This window comes from Moschus berezovskii, chromosome 4 (genome assembly GCF_049115385.1).
Source record: "Moschus berezovskii isolate FMDL1 chromosome 4, NW_MosBer_1.0, whole genome shotgun sequence".
NCBI classification, from domain to species: domain Eukaryota; kingdom Metazoa; phylum Chordata; class Mammalia; order Artiodactyla; family Moschidae; genus Moschus; species Moschus berezovskii.
In genome coordinates this window covers 94,378,656-94,400,387 of record NC_142463.1, presented here as the reverse complement: position 1 = coordinate 94,400,387, position 21,732 = coordinate 94,378,656, and the positions used below count along the sequence as shown (strand labels likewise).

General features: G+C 38.2%; 1 protein-coding gene across 4 annotated transcripts in view; it reads right to left on the bottom strand.

Moving 5' to 3' along the window:
* Positions 1-21,732, bottom strand: part of SYCP1 (synaptonemal complex protein 1) — a 137,874-nt gene that overhangs the window by 93,587 nt on the left and 22,555 nt on the right. For all 4 annotated transcript variants that reach the window (XM_088834892.1, XM_055402444.2, XM_088834891.1 and 1 more), the window contains 3 exons: positions 19,229-19,337; positions 1,649-1,743; positions 928-1,112 (listed from right to left, as the gene is read on the bottom strand). In XM_088834892.1, coding sequence (XP_088691018.1) covers positions 928-1,112; positions 1,649-1,743; positions 19,229-19,337 — 389 coding nt within the window. The remainder of the gene's footprint in view (positions 1-927; positions 1,113-1,648; positions 1,744-19,228; positions 19,338-21,732) is intronic.

Below are 21,732 nucleotides of genomic sequence, written 5' to 3'. Positions count from 1 at the left end.
CGACTGAAGTGACTCAGCAGCAGCAGCAGCAGAACTTTGAAAGAGATTGAGTATATAACTACTATTATACTGAATTCTGCTTTAGGAACAATATAAATATGAGAATTACACAATTCACTTAACTCCTCTAGTTTTCATCTAAAAACAAATGACATATAAGGTCACTTAAAAGTTGAAAATCTGAAAATCACCTGGATAGGTCAATCAAGAATACACAAGAGTAAATGGGCCAGAAAATCTTGCTTTTCTTCCCTCACCATACATAAGCAGTAGAGAGGAAACTCTGCTAGGCCCAGGTCAAGACTTCATAGAGAAGATTGTTCTTTCATCCTCCAGACTTAATTAACCCTTATACTAATGGGACAAAGATAACTACGTAGGCCTCGTAACACAGCTTATACATTTCCTTAATACAAAGTAGCGAAAAACAGATGAGGTTTTCAACTCAAGTTTTAGAAAAACAATTTAAATGAATTACAAATCAATATTTTATATATATCTAACCACATTCATTGATTCATTTAAAATGTCTCAGTATCTATTTTGGACAAGGCTAGTTGCTAAATTTATGTATCAGAATGAAAGTTACAGACCCCAGTAAGATAAATCAACAGCCCAGGAAGTTGTTTTTATATAATAACCCATAGTTTAACTAAATATATCACTGCATCAGTCCTTATGAGCTTATCTATATTGCTTAACACTATGAAAAGCATGCACAGGAACTATCCTAGAGAATACCTTCTCTCTTTTCCTAGGATACCTGCCTACCCAATACAAACTCTTTAAATATGTTCCCACTTTAAATACAAAAAGATACTTGGTTACAGTTATAGGAATTACAAGTCAGTTGACAATGAATAGAAAATGGCACTGAATATTAGAAGTAAATTGTTTTTTATTCAGCTAAATAAGCAGCAACTTTACCTTTTCTGTTCTGTTGTCAATAATTCTTTCAAGTTGCAGATAGTAGTTTTAAGTTCAGTAACCACAGATGAATGGGCAGCTTTAGCTTTATTAAATTCTTCCATTTGAGCTTCTTTTTCTCCAGTGAGTTGATACATATTTTTGGTTGCTATCTGCAAATCTTCCTCTAAAGCCTTTTGAGCATTCTAAATGAAATAAAACACAAACAAAAGCTATGAACCAAGAGCTTAAGGGAAAAAAAAAAAAAGCTGAATTCATCTGCTTTCTGTAATTTGCTGCCTCTCACCCCTTACCCCGACCCCACCACCCCTCTGACCCCAGTCTCTCCTTACCCTCTCACCCTCTTCTACTCCACACTGACCAATCTGGAGTGCCCCACCCACTACTCATTTCAATTCACCATTGCTCCAAAGCCCACCTCTAGTCCCAGCCTATCCATGGAATCTTCCTAACCAATCCAGTTCATAAGGTTCTTTCAATTCTTAGAAATATTATAGAATTTTTGCCTGAATCATGTTGACACCTAGCATAGTCTTGCATTTTAGTTATACTTTAGATGTGTTTTTATCAAATGTCTCTATTAAACTACAAGCACTTAGACATTCTATATTCTCTATTTGAAGCTTCAAGGCCTTGTACATAGTATTAGCCTTCAATAAATATTTGTTGACTGATTGATGGTATGACAGTTATTAGAAATTAATCAGTTTTTAAATCATACCACACTTCTTTGCCAAGACATTTTAATATCTTCTAGTTCTGATGTCAAATGATCCTGCTTCTCATTTGATTCTTTTAAGTTTTCATTCTGTAATTCTGAAAGAGAAAGTTGTAAATAGATATTTACTTAATAGAAAATACAAACCAAGAAAACAAATTATTTGTAACAATTATTTTTTCCTACATTACATACTCCAAAATGAGGGAGAATTATGCAAATATAGATTCACTGATATTGGTCATCATCAACTTTTGTTAACCATCAAAATTGTTATTGCCCAAGCACTCAAAGGTGAACACATAGGGGTTTTAGTGATACATTTTTTAGTAATAGCTAAGAATTGGAAGCACTTCCCTGGTAGCTCAGACAGTAAAGAATCTGCTTGCAATGCAGGAGATCCGAGTTCGATCCCTAGGTCAAGAAGATCCCCTGGAAAAGGGAATGGCTACCACTCTAGTATTCTTGCCTGAAGAAATGCATGGACGTAGGAGCCTGGTGGGCTGCAGTCCATGGAGTCACAAAGAGTAGGACATGACTGAGTGACTATCACTCACTCACGCATGTATTAGGAAACAACCTTAATATTCAAAAGGAGACAGATTAGACTATGATGATACCATGCAGCCACTGTAAATGATGATGTAGCTATTTATTACTAATTTGGACATCCATAAAATATAGAATAAAAAAGGCAAGTCAAAAACAGCATTTATATAAATAGTTCATGTGAAAGGGAAGAACACATAAAAAGTTCAAAAGCAATTTATCTCCTAATGGTGAAACTGTTCATGATTTTATTTTTATCATTTACTATTTTGATTTTATATTTTTCTAAATTATTGCATTTACTTTTTTAAATACTATGAAAAAAGCAAATAACTCCACTTAATAGCTAATATTTACTAAATCCTAAGTGTCAGGTGCTATTTTTATGCTTTATCTATGTGCATTCACTTTTAAATCTCATAAAAACATGAACAGTAAGAAGCTCATGCTCATCCCTGGGTTCAAATTATTCAATTTCCTTTTACTGGCTACCTACACATGGGCATGATACTTAACCAACTGCTCCCTACTTTTCCCACATTGAAAATGACAGTTAATAATATTTCAAAGAGTTCCTATTAGGATTACACAAGATAATGCAACTTAAAACATTTAATCACAGTGTCTAGCATATAGTAAAATGTTAAATACTATTATGATGATGGTAATGATGATACGATGTATACAGAAACTGAAACTACTGGGCAGGCAGACAAATAATCAAAAATAAATGCTGATGAATACTTATGAGCAATTCTGGGAATAAATACAGAGGTGGTACTTAAGCCTAATAAGACCAATAAGTGTTAGAAGTAAGGGGAGACAGACACAGGAGAGAGAAAGGTCAAGGAAGGCTTCCAGAAAGTGACAGCTGAGTTAAAACATTTGAAAGCCAGTAACAATTAACAAGAGTAATGGGAGCTGAGGGAGGAAAGAAAATCACAAGCGATACAAAAGAGCATATACAAAATCAAAAAACAGAAGAGATAGGATAAACATTCTGAAGTCTAGAAATGTATTTCAACATCATGAAACAAAGCACAAGAGAGAAATCATAATATCTGCCATATTAGATATGATTGGAAAAATAATGACAAAATCATAATAGGATTCACATAACTTGCTCAGAAGTATATGCTTCCTAAGTCATGAAAAACAATAAAGGATATCAAGCAACAGAATAATGTTTCAGACTTATATTTTTTTAAAAATTCCAATCTCAAAATCTGTATAGAAATGAAGGAGTTAGTGCTCCAACTCTGGAGAGAGGGAAATGATAACTAAAGACTATCTATTACAATACTATTTATAATGGTCTATTAATAAAAGTGTCTCCTCTGAGAAATCATAATCACAAACTAGTAGTTAGGCAGGTGTGGGAACAGAATATATGCTGCTTAAATATACTAAAAATCTCTAAGCCAAAACTTAATTTGAAGTTCCCCTAAGTTCCCTCAGAATCCCGGAAGCTATAAATGTAAATTTTCTCTGTAAAAATATACCTCCAGTTCAGCCCTTAAAGAATTTCCACAGATGAAATTATAGGACTTCACAATCAAAACCACAAGAGTAAACAGAATACTACTACAAGAAAAGTCAGCAGAAAAAAGACAAATTTTGACCTGATTGAAAGATTTCAGACGTTAGGATTACTGGCTGTAATTACTGGATTAAAAAAAAAAGCATTCCGGGGCGAATTCATGTCAATGTATGGCAAAACCAACCAATATAATATTGTAAAATAATTTGCCTCCAATAAAAAATAAATTAATTACCAAAAAAAAAAAGCATTGTATCATTTTTAAAAACTAAAAGAAAGGATTTCACTGGTTGTCCAGTGGTTAAGATTCCATGCTTCCAACGCAAGAGACACAGGCTCAATCACAGATCAGAGAACAAAGATCCCACATGCTATGCAGCACAGCCAAAAGATTTTTTTTTTAATTAAAAACAAAAAAGGTAAAAGAAAGAAGGAAGATATCCAAAAACTAAAACTTATATAGAAATGACATATAAAATTGAAACTGAAAATTCTATCGGAGTAATAGTGAGGTATGTCATTTTAAACAAAGACACCTCTAAAAGGGAATAAAAAATTCAGGATCAAATATTAAGAATATTAAAATCATTAAACTCCTGAAAAAATAATGAAATTAATGGTCACAAAGTGAAGGCAAAATAGAAACTTGGAGAAATAACATAAGCACAAAAGCTGCTTTTGCCTCATGGAATTCACAAGTCCTGGCAAAGCTGGATTTTGATCTGAAATTATGATGAAGTGAGAAAAAATATGAAAACTCAAAGACTGTATAAGGGAAGAAGTTCAAGAATTAAACCTTTGTACAATAAGTTCAGTTCTGTTCAGTCGCTCAGCCGTGTCCGATTCTACAACACTATGACACTGCAGCACACCAGGCTTCCCTGTTCATTACCAAACCCAGAGCATGCTCAAACTCATGTTCATCGAGACGGTGACTCCATCCAACCATCTCTTCCTCTGTTGTCCCCTTCTACTCCTGCCTTCAATCTTTCTGAGCAAATGAGTCTCTCCAAATGAGTCAGTTCTTCACATCAGGTGACCAAAGTATTGAGGCTTCAGCATCAGTCCTTCCAATGAATATGAAAAACTGATTTCCTTTAGGATTGACTGGTTTGATCTCCCTGCAGTTCAAGGGACTCTCAAGAGTCTTCTCCAACACCACAGTTCAAAAGCATCAATTCTTCAGTGCTCAGCTTTCTTTATGGTCCAACTCTCACATCCATACATAACTACTGGAAAAACCATAGCTTTGACTATTTGGACCTTTGTGGGCAAAGTAAAGCTCTGCTTTTTAATATGCTGTCTAGGTTGGTCATAGCTTTCTTCCAAGGAGCAAGTGTCTTTTAATTTCATGGCTGCAGTCACCATCTGCAGTGATTTTGGGGCCCAAAAAAATAAAATCTCTCACTGCTTCCATTGTTTTCCCATCTATTTGCCATGAAGTGGTGAGACTGAACGTCATGATCTTAGTTTTTTGAATGTTGAGTTTTAAGCCAGCTTTTTCACTATCCTCTTTCACCTTATCAAGAGGCTCTTCAGTTCCTCTTCACTTTCTACCGTAAGGGTGGTGTCATCTGCATATTTGAGGTTATTGATATTTCTCCCAGCAATCTTGATTCCAGCTTGCGCTTCATCCAGCCCAGCATTTCACATGATGTACTCTGCATAGAAGTTAAATAAGAAGGATGACAATATAAGCCTTGATGTACTCCTTTCCCAATTTGGAACCAGTCCATTGTTCCATGTCCAGTTCTAACTGCTGCTTCTTGACCTGCATACAGACTTCTCAGGAGGCAGGTAAGGTGGTCGGGTATTCCCATCTCTTTAAGAATTTTCCACAGCTTGTTGTGATCCAACAGTCAAAGGCTTTAGCATAGCCGGTGAAGCAGATGTTTTTCTGGAATTCCATTGCTTTTCTATGATTCAACAGATGTTGGCAATTTGATCTCTGGCTTCTCTGCCTTTCTAAATCCAGCTTGAACATCTGGAAATTCTCAGTTCATGTACTGTTGAAGCCTAGCTTGGAGAACTTTGAGCATTACTTTGCTAGCGTGTGAGATGACTGTAATTGTACGGTAGTTTGAACATTCTTTGGCATTGCCTTTCTTTGGGATTGGAATGAAAACTGACCTTTTCCAGTCCTGTGGCCACTACTGAGTTTTCCAAATTTGCTGGCATATTGAGTGCAGCACTTTAACAGCATCATCTTTTAGGATTTGAAATAGCTCAACTGGAATTCTATCACCTCCACTAGCTTTATTTGTAGTGATGCTTCCTAAGGCCCACTTGACTTCATGTCCCAGACTGTCTGGCTCTAGGTGAGTGATCATACCATCATGGTTATCTGGGTCATAAGATCTTATTGGTATAATTCTTGCCACTTCTTAATATCTACTGTTTCGGTTAGGTCCATACCATTTCTGTCCTTTATTATGCTCATCTTTGCATGAAATATTCCCTTGGTATCGCTAATGTTCTTGAAGTGTCTTTCCTGTCTCTAGTCTTTCCCAGTCTATTGTTTTCTTCCATTTCTTTGCACCGATAACTTAGGAAGGCTTTCTTATCTCTTCTTTCTATTCATTGGAACTCTGCATTCAGATGGATATATCTTTCCTTTTCTTCTTTGCCTTTTACTTCTCTTCTTTCCTCAGCTATTTGTAAGCCCTCCTCAGCTTTTTTTCTTTTTCTTTGGGATGGTTTTGATCACCACTTCCTGAACAACATTACAAACCTCTGTCCATATTTCTTCAGACAATCTATCAGATCTAATCCCTTGAATCTATTTGTCACTTCCACTGTATAATCATAAGGGATTTGATTTAGGTCATATCTGAATGGTCTAGTGATTTTCCCTACTGTCTTCAATATAAGTCTGAATTTTTCAATAAGGAGTTCATGATCTGAGCCACAGTCAGCTCCCAGTCTTGTTTTTGCTGACTGTATAGAGCTTCTCCATTTTCAGCTGCAAATATAATCAATCTGATTTCAGTACTGACCATCTGGTGATGTCCATATGTAGAGTAGTCTCTTGTGTTCATGGAAGAGGGTGTTTGCTATGACCTGTCTGTTCTCTTGGCAAAACTCTGTTAGCTTTTGCCCTGTTTCATTTTGTACTCCAAGGCCAAACTTGCCTGTTACTCCAGGTATCTCTTGACTTCCTGCTTTTGCATTCCAGTCCCCTATGATGAAAAGGACATGTTTTCTGTTTGGTGTTAGTTCTAGAAGGTCTTGTAAGTCATCATAAAACCGTTCAGCTTCTTTGGCATTAGTGACTTGGGCATAGACTTGGATTACTGTGATATTGAATGGTTTGCCTTGGAAACGAACAGAGATCATTCTGTCATTTTTGAGACTGCACCCAATACTGCATTTCAGACTCTTTTGTTGACTATGAGGGTTACTCCATTTCTTCTAAGGGAGTCTTGCACACAGTAGTAGATATGATGGTCATCTGAATTAAATTCGCTCATTCTGGTCCATTTTAATATACTGATTCCTAAAATGTCAATGTTCACTCTACCGTCTCCTGTTTGACCATTTCCAATTTACCTTGATTCATGGACCTACCATTCCAGGTTCCTATATAATATTGTTCTTTACAGCATCAGACTTTACTTCCATCACCAGTCATCCAGAACTGGGCATTGTTTTCGCTTTGGTTCAGCCTCTTTATTCTTCCTGGAGCTATTTCTCTACTGTCCTCCAATAGCATATTGGGCGGCAACCAACCTGGGGAGTTAACCTTTCAGTGTCATATCTTTTTGCCTTTTCATACTGTTAATGGATTTCTCAAGGCAAGAATACTGAAGTGGTTTGCCATTCCCTTCTCCAATGGACCACATTTTGTCAGAACTCTCCAACATGATCTGTCTGTCTTAGGTAACAATACACAGCTTGGCTCATAGCTTCATTGAGTTAGACAAGACTATGATCCATATGATTACTCTGCTTGGTTTTCTGTGATTGTGGTTTCCATTCTGTCTGCCCTCTGATGGATAAGGATAAGAGGCCTATAGAAGCTTCCTGATGGGAGGGACTGGATCTTGTGAGGAAATCTGGATCTTGCTATGATGGGCAAGGCCATGCTCAGTAAATCTTTAACCCAATTTTCTGTTGATGGGCAGGGCTGTGTTCTCTCCCTGCAGTTTGGCCTGAGGACAAACTATGGTAGGGGTAATGATGGTAATGGCGACCTCCTTCAAAAGGACTTATGCCAGCACACCACCTCCCAGGACTGTTGTAGTCAGTGCCCCTGACTCCACTGCAGGCCACTGTCAACCCACGCCTCTGCCTGAGACTCCTGGAAACTCACAGTCAAGTCTGGCTCAGTCTCTTGTGCGGTCACTGCTCCTTTCTCCTGGGTCCTTGTGCATACAAGGTTTTGTTTGTGCCCTCCAAAAATCTGTTTCCCCAGTCCTGTGGAAGTTCTATAATCAAATCCCACTGGCCTTCAAAGTCAAATTCCCTAGGGGTTCTCAGTCCCTTTGCCAGATTCCCAGGTTGGGGAATCTTTTATGGGCCCTAGAACTTTTCAACAGTTGGAGAACTTCTTTGGCATAATTATTCTCCATTTTGTGGGTTATCTGCTTGGTGGCTCTGTGGTGGGGTTAATGGCAACCTCCTCCAAGAGAACTTATGCCACACACCATGGCTCCCAGGTCTGCTACAGCCAGAGCCCCTGTCCCCACGGCAGGCCACTGCTGACCCATGCCTCTGCAGGAGACACTCAAACACTTAAAGGCAGGTCTGGCTCAGTCTCTGTGGGGTCTCTGGGTCCTGATGCACACAAGGTTTTGTTTGAGGCCTCTGAGCATCTCTGGCAGGTATGGGGTTTGATTTTAAATGCAGTTTTGTACAGTAAGCTAGGACAATCATTACATATGGATGAAGCAAAAATAAACAAACCCTCAAGCAAATCTGCAGCACAGGTTTACATCACCTGAGCAGAACAATTAATCCCAAGCCATGAAATTGACTTAAGATGGGTAGAGCCACCATGCACATTGTAAAAGCAAATGAGAATCCTCCAAAGAGGAAGCTAAACTACCTACATACAAGCAGGCCTTATTATACTAATAAGAGAAAGTTTTTCTTGAAAAAAATTTTTCAAGATAAATAATAAACATGTAGTCAACTATGTATAAAATAGATACTAGTGAGAACCTACTGTACAGGACAGGTAACTCTACTCAGTGCTCTCAAGTGGCCTATATAGGAAGGAAATCCAAAACAGAGGAGATTATGTACACATATGACTGATTCACTTTGCTCTACAGTAGAAAATAACACAATGCTGTAAAGCAACTATACTCCAACATAATTTTTTTAAAAATGTAGTCAAAGACAAAAAGGTGCCCAATAAAATAAGGCTAAATAAATAAAACAAAATCTGGACTAAAATTTACCAGAAAAAAAGACAAATATTTAGGATAAAGAATTATCAGAAAGAAACTAAAAATAGCTATTTTTAGTATATTTAAAGAATAAAAAGCTTAAATAAGAAACAAAATTACATAAAGTAGAATAGCAGATCTGAAAAATAAGAATAGCATCTTATAATAACATCTAATAACTAAAACTGAAAGAGTTCATAGTGGATGAGAAACAAAAACAGAATTAGTGAATGACAAGATGGGTCAACGAAATCATCTAGAATAAGGCACAGAAAGGCAAAACTGTGAAAAGATAGAAAAGAAATTAACAGTCACAGAAAACAGAGAAAATTAGCATGAGTTTTATTGAAATTTCCTAAAGGAGAGGAAACAGAGAATAGAATATAATGTCTGAAGAAAAACAATAATAAAAGACATTCATTTACAGATTTAAGAAACTATAAAATAAAATTAAGCATATATCATATCATATTGAAAGTGCTTAAAATATCAAAAACAAAGCAAATCTAAAAAACCCCAAGAGAGGGAAAGGATAACTTATCTTCAAAGGTTCAACAGTTAGTGTGACAAGTGAAACAAAGGAAACCAAAAGAAAGCAAATACTACCTTCAGTGTGCTAAAACAAAATAGTTTTAATATACAGGGCGCCAACCAGAAATATATACCAAACAAAAACAATCCTTTCAGATGAGAATGAACAAACAAAAGTTCAGTCAAATAGGAGTGAGAACATCACAAACATAACTTCACTAAGGATATTACTTTGGCCACCTCATGCGAAGAGTTGACTCACCGGAAAAGACTCTGATGCTGGGAGGGATTGGGGGCAGGAGGAGAAGGGGACGACAGAGAATGCGATGGCTCGATGGCATCACCGACTCGATGGACATGAGTTTGAGTGAACTCCAGGAGCTGGTGATGGACAGGGAGGCCTGGCGTGCTGTGATTCATGGGGTCGCAAAGAGTCGGACACGACTAAGCGACTGAACTGAACTGATTCTAGGTATTCTTCTTCAAGGCAGAAAGAATAGGACCCAAATTAAAGATCTAAGAATTAAGGGGAGGGATCAAGATCAAAATGATAAGAGCAGGAGGACATGAAACTTACCTCCCCACCAGGAACACATCAAAAATACATCTATATGCAGAATGATACTCACTGAAAACTAAGTGAAAAATGGCATCCATTTTCCTTTTTTTTTCTAAAAATGTCATCCATTTTTTTCCCTGTACATCCAAAGCTGTAAGATGGAATCCGGTAGGAAGAGAAGAGAAGCAATCAGATCAGGACCTCTGCTCCATGAGGCAACATGGAAGAAGAAGGGAATCCTCCTTGAGAGATGAGCAGTTCAAATCACATTTTGGGTATACTAGCCCTCAGGTCCAAAAGCAGGAAGACAAGACACCTAAACTGGTTAGAAAACCAGTGAGACTAACAAGGGGGCTGTAAGAAACCTAGATTCAAATCATGAAGAGAGGTGTAACATTTTCTTACTCCGGAAACAAGGCAGAGAAAGCAAATTGAATTTGCACTGGACTCTAGCCTGTTTCCCGTAACTTCCACAGTGTGCCACCCAGCCTGAGCCAAGTGACTGCTCAGGCCTTGCTTGCTTTGCAACACAACTCCACACTAGGGAAAGAGTTGCTATGGCTGAGGACAGTGTTTGGTTGTGAGGGACTATACCAGCCCAGACACAAAACAGCATCTGAATAGGGAGGTGCATCCATTACCAGCGCTTACAGTAGCAATGTATCAGAAGTAGTACCAGATTCTGACTACAGCTGACACCACCATAGCCTGCACCCACATCAGCCATGCCTGCCAACTCTGCAGCCCAATTCCAAACTAGGGTGAGGGTTGCAAAGGCAGTTTAGACCCAGAACAGTGTCTGAAGAGGCAGGGGCAGCTATTAATGGTACTCACAGAGGCAGTGCATTAAAAGCAGTCCAGACTCTAACTGTAATCAGGGATGCCACGACCCACACTCAGACCAACATCAAGCACCTGCACTGTCCCCTCTTGTTCCAGAACTGCTCCATATGAGGTAAGGGCAACAGTGCTGGGAGGGAAGAGAACACACACCTAGAAAGAACAAAGATGGCTCAGACCCAACTCTTAGAGCTTCTGCTTGAGCAAGTGGAAACCTGACCCTGCCTCCAACAGAGTAATGTTGGCCATTGAGAAAAGAAACTCTGGTTCATACTTGACTGTGGCTCTAGTCCCTCCATTTCCAACCCAACCTCTTAGCAAGGTGATAGCTGCCAGCACAAACTGGGAAAAGACATGATTCATGCTCACATCAGATCCTGTTCACCACATATAAAAATAATAATAAAAGATTTATAACAGAGATTAAAAAGTTAACATTAGAAAAGTAGGTTTAACATTAGAAAATAACATTAAAAACTAATCACTAATGAAGGAAAAAATATGACAATCTAAATATATGCCCCCTAAAAAGTATTTGATTTTTATTGATATTTTTGTGGATATTGAGTCAATATCCATTCATTATAAAAGTCCTTGATATATTGGAAATAGAATTCTCTTCCAGAAAGCAAGGATGCAATAATAAGCAACTGCATTCCTCATAACTAGCTTTGTGCCTGACACAAAACAGAAAGGAGGTTAATAAAAGTTGAACGGATAAATTAATGAGTAATGATTTGAAAGTGCTAATATATATCCAAAAGAAAGTTTCCAATTGCCTTCTAACTCCATTATACATGTACTGTAGGACAATGTACAGCTTACATTCAAAAGGACAGCAAGGAAGCAGAGAGCTCAAATTTGCTAAAGCCAAAAGGTAAAGAAAACTTGCATAAATATGTTCAGGAAGAAAAATATTTTATATGCTTTGTATGAAGAGCAAGGGTTTCCAAGTCAAAGTTTGGAAAGGAAAGGAACAACGGAAGTTAAGACAAGCAGAAAAGCCAACACTGATAAGAGAATAAAAAAAAGTAATGGGTTTAATCATGTATGACTGATATGTAGCCTCATGAAAAAGATCCAAACCCCCTCCAAACAGAATCCTATTTAAAAGTATAGTACTCTTAATAAACAGAGAGAAAAAGAGTCAAAATTTTCTCCCGTTAAATTTTTTTCTTAAATCTCTGATCACTGATACTCTTTAGCAGACAAGTATTGGCAAGTGACAAAAAATTATGTAACAACAAGAAAATATTATTATATTATTGCAAAATTATCTCCTTATTGCCAAATTCAGACTTAAATTGAAGAAAAATAAGGAAAACCACTAGACCATTATGTATGACCTAAGTCAAATCCCTTACAATTATACAGTGGAATTGACAGATTCCATGGATTAGATCTGATAGAGACAGTGCCTGAAGAACTATGGACAGAAGTTAGTGACATTGTACAAGAGGCAGTGATCAAGACCACCCCAAGGAAAAAGAGCGCAAAACAGCTGTCTGAGGAGGCCTTACAAATAGCTGAGAAAAGAGAAGCTAAAGGCAAAGGAGAAAAGGAAAGACATAGCCATTTGAATGCAGAGTTCCAAAGAATAGCAAGGAGAGATAAGATAGCTTTTCTCAGTGATCAATGCAAAGAAACAGAGGAAAACAATAGAATGGGAAAGACTAGAGATCTCTTCAAGAAAACTGGAGATACCAAGGGAACATTTCATACAAAAATAGGCCCAATAAAGGACAGAAACGGTATGGACTTAACAGAAGCAGAAGATATTAAGAAGAGGTGGCAAGAATACAGAATAACTATACAAAAAAGACCTTTATGACCAAGATAATCACGATGGTGTCATCACTCACCTAGAGCCAGACATCCTGGAACGCGAAGTCAAGTGGGCCTTAGGAAGCATCACTACGAACAAAGCTAGTGGAGGTGATGGAATTCCAGTGGAGCTATTTCAAATCCTAAAAGATGATGCTGTGAAAGTGCTGCACTCAATATGCCAGCAAATTTGGAAAACTCAGCAGTGGCCACAGGACTGGAAAAGGTCAGGTTTCATTCCAATCCCAAAGAAAGGCAATGCCAAAGAATGTTCAAACTACCACACAATTGTACTCATCTTGCATGCTAGCAAACTAATGCTCAAAATTCTCCAAGCCAGGCTTCAATCACATGTGAACCATGAACGTTCCAGCTGGATTTAGATAAGCCACAGAAACCAGAGATCAAATTGCCAACATCCGTTGGATCATTGAAAAAGCAAGAAAGTTCCAGAAAAACATCTGTTTCATTGACTACACCAAAGCCCTTGACTGTGGGGATCACAACAAACTGTGGAAAAATCTTAAAGAGATGGGAATACCAGACTACCTCACCTGCTTCCTGAGAAATCTGTATGCAGGTCAAGAAGCAATAGTTAGAACTGGACATGGAACAACAGACTGGTTCCAAATTGGAAAAGGAGTACATTATCGGGGACCAGCCTCGATATGACCCAGGGTATCCGCGGGATGAACGGCGTCGGCGTCAGAGAGAGAGAGAGAGAAAGAGAGAGAGACAGGGGCTGATGATTCCTTGGTTTACGCTGGAAACCAATAAAACCCCAGCACGGGGCTTGCTCTGTTTACGTAGGCCGCAGGCGCCCTCTCGAATCACTGGAGGCACCCCACCAGGGCACCCCCTCAAGTGGGTCTTAGAAGCCCAGGCAGATAAGTAAACTCAGAGGGCCCAGCGCTCCAAGGATCTCAACCAGAAAAAGGAGAATAGAGAAAAGGATGGAAAAAGAGAAAGAACGACACGGGGAGACCAAGCTTCAGTGAGCAAGGCCCAAAACTTTATTTTCTAGTGTTGCTTTTATACCCTAAGTTATGCGCATAAGAAACAGAGAAAGGGAGGTATAGAGTCACACCAAAATCGCATGGGGTCAGCAGTCTTGACCCTTATCAGGATCAGGGCTTATTTTTGTGTGTCTTGTGATAAAAGTTTTAGGTGGTTTACATCCTCTTCTGGCCAGGGGGCCTGCTAACAGTTTATGGCCCTCTCTCCTAACAATAGGTTAGTTAGCAAGTAAAAGGCTTATATTCTTTTAAGGTGACTTTCCTAGAGTCAGGTGCTAGACACATAACAAAGTTACATTCCTATAAGGCACCGGTGTAGTGAGCTGCAAGAAAGGAATTTATTAACTTAAGATCTGATGTGGTTAAATCAAAGGCTACTACTTATATTCTCTATATGTGATTAATATATTTCCAAGGATACAATAGATAGAGGAAACTTTGCAGCAAGCATTGATTCAACAATGAAATCTTTTTTAGTACTACTCTAATGATTTTAACTTCTTCAACAGATTAGAATATTAGGCTTTCTGTCCTTGCATGGCTGGGAGAATATAAACAGTCACACTCATAGTTGTAAGAGCCCGGACAAACTTGTCATGCAAGTTAGAAAGCTATCAGAGGGGCTTGGATTGGAACACTCCTATTAAGCCGAGGAGAACTTTTAAACTACAGCTCTGAATTAATGTTTTCAGAGAAAGGTGGTTGGGGGGAAGCCCCTGTAAGTATTAGAGGACTCTAGTAAAGCAGTCAGACTCCAGTTTTCTTTGGGGTAGAGGCTCAAAGATTAGCCTTTGCCCGTCAGGCCTCTTCCCCAATTGACCTTTGCCATGGGTAGGATTTCCCTCGCTGGCTCCCGGCAGTACATCAAGGCTGTATATTGTCACCCTGCTTATTTAACTTATAAGGAACATACATCATGTGAAACGCCAGGCTCTATGAAGCACAAGCTGAAATCAAGACTGCTGGGAGAAATATCAATAACCTCAGATATGCAGACGACATCACACTTATGGCAGAAAACTAAGAACTAAAGAGCCTCTTGATGAAAACTGAAAGAGGAGAGTAAAAAAGCTGGCTTAAAACTCAACTAAGATCATGGAATCCGGTTTCATCACTTCATGGCAAATAGATGGGGAAACAATAGAAACTTATTTTCTGGGGCTCCAAAATCACTGCAGATGTTGACTGCAGCCATGAAATTAAAATATACTTGCTCCTTGGAAGAAAAGTTACGATCAACCCAGACAGCATATTAAAAAAAGCAGAGACATTACTTTGCCAGCAAAGGTCTGTCTGACAGTCAAAGCTATCATTTTTCCAGTAGTCATGTATGGACTACTGGGGAGTTGGACTAAAGAAAGCTAAGTGCCGAAGAACTGATGTTTTTGAACTGTGGTGTTGGAGAAGACGCTTGAGAATCCCTTGGACTGCAAGGAGATCAAACCAATCAATCCTAAAGGAAATCATCAATCCTGAATATTCATTGGAAGGACTGATGCTGAAGCTGAAGCTCCAAAACTTTGGCCACCTGATGCGAAAAGAACTGACTCATTGCAAAAGACCCTGAATGTGGGAAAGACTGAAGGCGGGAGGAGAAGGGGACAACAGAGGATGAGATAATTGGATGGCATCACCAACTCAATGGACGTCAGTTTGAGCAAGCTCCGGCAGTTGGTGATGGAAAGGAAAGCCTGGCATGCTGCAGTCAATGGGGTCACAAAGAGTCAAACACAACTGAGCGACTGAACTGAACTGAAGAAAATATTAAAAATAAAAATTATCTGATCATAATTAATTTAAATGGATAGTTCCAGGGAGAATGAAGTAGTTGGTAACAGACCAACCCTCATGCTGAAAATAACTAGTAAACACAGAAACAAATCTAAACAAAAAGGACTAAAGAGGCTAAGATTCCTAACAGACACGTCCTAATAAATGAACTGACAAAATTTAACTGACATCTACTGATTCTAGGCATGAGCAAGAGGCCTAAATGCTGCCTTGGTCCCAGCAGAGGGCTGTTGCCAGGGGATTAAAATAGACAGCATATATGTGACAACCTAGAGGGGTGGGACCCACCTCCCATCTCCAAGAGAAAGGGGATATACCTATGGTTGATTCATATTAATAAATGGCAGAAACCAACACAATATTGTAAAACAATTATCCTCCAATTAAAAATAAATAAATTTTTTAAAATAGCACAGTTTTATGGGTCTCAAAGAGCTGAATAAACAAAATTGAAGACTCAAAAAAAACCTCATAAACTTAACTATTTCACTTCATTCAGCTAGCCTCTAATTGGACTACAGTAATCAGCCCAATTTCTCCCTAGCAAATAGAAGACAACATCAGCCAGCGACTGTAACTTTTCTTATAACAATGTATGGAATTCAATCAAAAAATTACTGTATACATCAAAAGATAAGGACAAATCACTAAAAAGTAAGATTAAAAAGGAATAGAAAGTAGAATGGCGGTCACCAAGGGCTGAGGGGAGGAGGAAATGGGAAGTTACTGCTTAATGGATACAGCAATTTTGCAAGATGAAGAGTTCTGGAGATATATACTACTGATGACTGCCTAACAATGTGAATGTATCTGTGCCACTGAGCCATACACTTAAAAATGATTGATAGTAAATTTTATGTTATATGTATTTTACCATGTTTTTAAAAAAGAAACAGATCAAAAGGTGAGCCAGATGTTGAAGTAAAAAGAGAAGAACTATAAAATATCAATGACTAATATATTTAAAAAGGATGAAATGTCACTTTTAAAAGAGGAGAAGTTAACCAGAGAAATGGAATCTTTAGAAAAATAATTAAATGGAAATTTTAGAAGGAAGAAATACGATTAAAGCTAAGAATTCAATAAATGAGTTTAAAAGCAATTAGACACAGCAGAAGGCAGGGTTAGATAACAGGTCAGTAGAAGATATCTAAGCTGAAACAAAGAGAAATTAGATAGATAGATGGGAAACAATGAAAAGTAACTTAAATGAATATATTTTACTGGCTATAAGTCTGCAGAATCATACAGTATTATTTATTACCAATAAGCTATTTCCAGTTTATATGATAAGATTAAATATTCATTCATCTTAACACCTATTAAAATTCTATTATATATATATATAACAACATGTTGGTCACTAGAGTTATAGAGATATTTAGTAAGACACTGCCCTCAAGACACTCAAGGTCACAGGAGACATACAAGTAATGCTTAAGCCACTCTTAACAATAAGGAGTTCAGTAGAATTTAGCCAGTAGATTTGGAGAGGAGGCAGAAGGTTCATTTTGGTTAGAAGAAGTAGCCAAAAGCTGGTGAGAGAGGGAGAACATAAAATGTAAAAGAAGTTAAACAATTTCAGTATCTGGAGTACAGGACATAGTAATGAGTGTAAGGTAAAAAGAGCAGGCATAGGTTCAGTTCAGTTCAGTGACTGAGGTTAATGGGAACTAAATAATTCTTTGCCGTGTTTTAAGAGAAAAGTGAAAAAATGCCGGAAGATCTCCATGATGTTCTGAAAGGAGCACAGTATTTCAGAAAGTGCACACCTTTCAAGTGCCTTACTATTTGAACAAGTTTGAAAAATACTCAATAAAAAGATAGTTTAAAATATTGCTGCTACTGCTAAGTCGCTTCAGTCGTGTCAGACTCTTTGCAACCCCACAGATGGCAGCCCACCAGGCTCCTCCGTCCATGGGATTCTCCAGGCAAAAATACTGGAGTGGATTGCCATTTCCTTACATGACACTAAAGATCCTTCATAATCTGATCCAAACATTTTTTCCAGTCTCATCTATCTGAGTTCTTTAAGATATAGACTTAAATATACATACTAATATTTATATTATACTAGTATACTAATATATAGTAATCAGTGCTTCAAATACACCCTAATTTTCACACTTTCAAGACTTGCACAAGCCATTTCTTCTGCCTACACTCCCTCCTCCAATTCACTGTCTAGGGAACTTTTAATCATGTATGGTCTAGTTACCCTGGAGAAGGAAATAGCAACCCCCTCCAGTACTCTTGCCTGGAAAATCCCATGGATGGAGGAGCCTGGTAGACTACAGTCCAGGGGTCACAAATTGTCGGACAAGACTGAGCAACTTCACTTTCTTTCTTTCTTTTAGTAGTTGTGACGCATGAACTTAGTCGCCCCGAGGCATGTGGAACCTTCCTGGATCAGGGATCAAACCCGTGTCCCCTGCATTGGCAGGCAGATTCTTAACCACTGGATCACCAGGGAAGTTCTGAACTGTCTTATTTAATTAGGCTTTAATATTTGCTGGTTTAACATTTTGGCATATCTGACAGCATTCGTTGCCTGGTGACTCAGATGGTAAAGCATCTGCCTGCAAGGCAGGAGACCTGGGTTCAATCCCCCTGAGGCAGGAAGATCCCCTAGAGAAGGAAATGGCAACCCACTCCAGTACTCTTACCTGGAAAATTCCATGGATGGAGGAGCCTGGTAGGTGACAGTCCATGGGATCACAAAGAGTCAGACATGACTGAGCAACTTCACTCATTCATAGTCTACTTCAACAAACAACTTTCCCTTAATGCCTTTCCAAATGCCTTGCTCCAAGAATAATTAATAACTGTCTCCACAGTGCTCCTAGGGTATTCATTTATTTACAAAATATTTGAATGCCTAATATATATTAGGCACTGTTTTATGCACTTGGAACACATCAATGAACAAAAAAGACAAAGATCCCTGTTCTCATGGAGCACCTTCTTGAAATCTGAAGAAAATGAGAGTATGGAAAGGGAAAAGAGGAGCACATCTTCTTTGAAAAAGCTTCCTAAGTGACTGTTATTCTCTCCTCCAACTTTTCAAACTGGGTGGAGAATTACAGCATTAAAAACCATTACAACAAAACTGTGTTAGTCGCTCAGTTGTGTCCAACTCTTTGTGACCCCACAGACTGTATCCTGCCAAGCTCTTCTGTCCACGGGATTTCCCAGGCAAGGATACTAGTGTGTATGCAGTGTATGCATGCTCAGTCATACCTGATTCTTAGAAATCCCTTGGATTGTAACCCGCCTGGCTCCTCTGTCCATGGGATTTTCCAGACAAGAATACTGGAGTGTGTAGCCATTCCTTTCTCCAGGGTATCTTCCCAACCCACAGATTGAACCTGGGTCTCCTGCACTGCAGGCAGAGTCTTTAATGGTCTGAGCCACCAGGGAAGCCCAAAACATTATAACAAAACTGTTTTATTACAATAAAACTGTAATGAAAGCTAAAATTTTAAACATAACAAGAGGAATACATAAGACATTATCATATTTTCTTATATAAAGTCTTACTTGTCTTTTCCTCCAATTGATTAATTTTACTTCTGGACTCCTCTAGCAGAAATGTTAACTCTTTCATTTTATTTTCTTTCTCAGTACTTTGGATCAATAGCAGTGATACCTAAAATGAAATATTTAAATAATACATTATAGATACAAAAAATTACATATGATACCTTAGCACTGATATCATCTACAACTATTTTATGTACTTCCTTATATGCTTTTCTTCAGTCTGTGCCTGGCATTTAGTATGTGCCTGCACAGCAAACATTTATTGAATGAAGGAGTAAGCAAACTAGTACCACATACTTAATATTATAATAAGCATTTTAAGTTATCACTTAGATTATATATTGGAATCTACTGGTTCATTTATTCTATAAATATCATTGAGCACCTACTCTGTTCCAGAAACCATAATAAGCATTGAATATACAGACATGTTGGAACTCATCCAAGAAACTCAGCCTAGACCAGGTGACAAACTTTAGAAAAAAGTCTAAATCAGTCTTGGGGGATGTAATCAAAAATTAATCCTCAAAGAATTGAACTGAATCTTGATAGACAAGCACTTAGTCTTGTCTAAGTATTCAGGCTAGCAGGAAGAAATGAGCATCCCAGACTTGTGTAAGAACACAAATGATCAAAAGATCATGCTTCTATTCAGAGAGCTGAAATGTTTAGATGGCTAGAATACAGAGTACATGTAAAGGAAAGGTGAAAGATAAACTTATAGACTGAAGACTCACAGATTCAAGATGGCAGAAAGACCTCTCTACCCTATTTTAATCTTCAAACCACCCAAAAAATCACCAGAAAAACAACAAAGATGGACTTCATCTTCCATGAAACCACAAGACTTCTATAATCTAAACCACGAAATGTAAAAAAGGAAAAGAGTGAAAGGGAACAGAAAATGATTTAGCATAGAAATGAAAGATCAAAACTAAGAGTCTACACAGGGAAGATTACAAATGAGGAGCAAGATAATTCAAGCCTAAAAAAACCCAGAATGTTTCAAGAATTTGAAGCAATAGACACTGTGGAAGCTAGGTATGAAACAGGAGACTAAGTAAAAGGAGAAGACTCTTGAGAGTCCCTTGGACTGCAAGGAGATCAAACCAGTCAATCCTAAAGGAAACCAATCCTGAATATTCACTGGAAGGACTGATGCTGAAGCTCCAATACTTTGGCCACCTGATGTGAAGAACTGACTCATTGGAAAAGACCCTGGTGCTGGGGAAAATTGAAGGCAGGAGGAGAAGGGGACGACAGAGGATGAAATCGTTGGATGGCATCACCGACTCGATGGGCATGAGTTTGAGCAAGCTCCGGGAGTTGATGAAGGACAGGGAAGCCTGGCTTTGCTGCAGTCCATGGGGTTGCAAAGAGTTGGACATGACTGAGATCCTGAACAACAACAACAAAAAGTACAAGAAGATTGGAAGTCTGAAAAGAGTAGTAAGGCTTCCCTAGGCTTCCTCTTAATCCTCCTTTCCTGGACTCTACTCCCTGATGGCCAATCAGAAAACAAGCCTATTTCATCTTTTCAAGAGACACCAGCATTATCAAATCGGAGGGGGAAAAAAAAGAATCTGTAAACCTGGATATTCTAGGCACAGGAAAGGTTGGAGACAAAAGATATAACTAAGAAGTCAACATATGGAATGATGAGACTCAGCCTGTCCTGCTAACCAAGCCTCGAAATGCTATCAGCAAAGTTTACATTCCCAGGCAAAGAATTTGGAGATTTCTAGAAAAAAAATAAATAAAAGTCTTGCAAATAACAACACTTAGAACTTCTAGATATACAAGCAGGATTTAGAAAAGGCAGAGAAACCAGAGATCAAATTGTCAATATTCACTGGATCGTGAAGAAAGCAAAGAAATTCCAGAAAAACATCTGCTTCATTAACTATGCAAAAGCCTTTATTGTATGGATCACAACAAACTATGGAAAATTCCTAAAGAGATGGGAATACCAGACCACCTTACCTGCCTCCTGAGAAACCTGTATGCAGGTCTAGAAGCAACAGTTAGAACCACATATGCAACAACAGACTGATATCAAACGGGAAAAGGAGTGTGTCAAGGCTATATATTGTTACCCTATTTTTTAACTTATATTCAGAGTACATCATGCAAAATGCTAAGCAGAATGAATCACAAGCTGGAATCAGGATTGCTGGGAAAAATATCAACAACCCAGATATGGAGATGATACCATACTAATGGTAGAAAGTGAAGAGGAACTAAAGAGCCTCTTGATGAGGGTGAAAGAGGAAATTGAAAAGGCTGGCTTGAAATTCAACATGAAAAAAACTAAGATCATGGCATCCAGTTCCATCACTTCATGCCAAACAAATGGGGAAAAAGCAGAAACAGTGACAGATTTTATTTTCTTGGGCTCCAAAATCACTGCTGATGATAACTGCAGCAACAAAACTAAAAGATGCACAAGCTATGACAAACCTAGACAGTATATTCAAAAGCAGAAAGGTCACTTTGCCAAC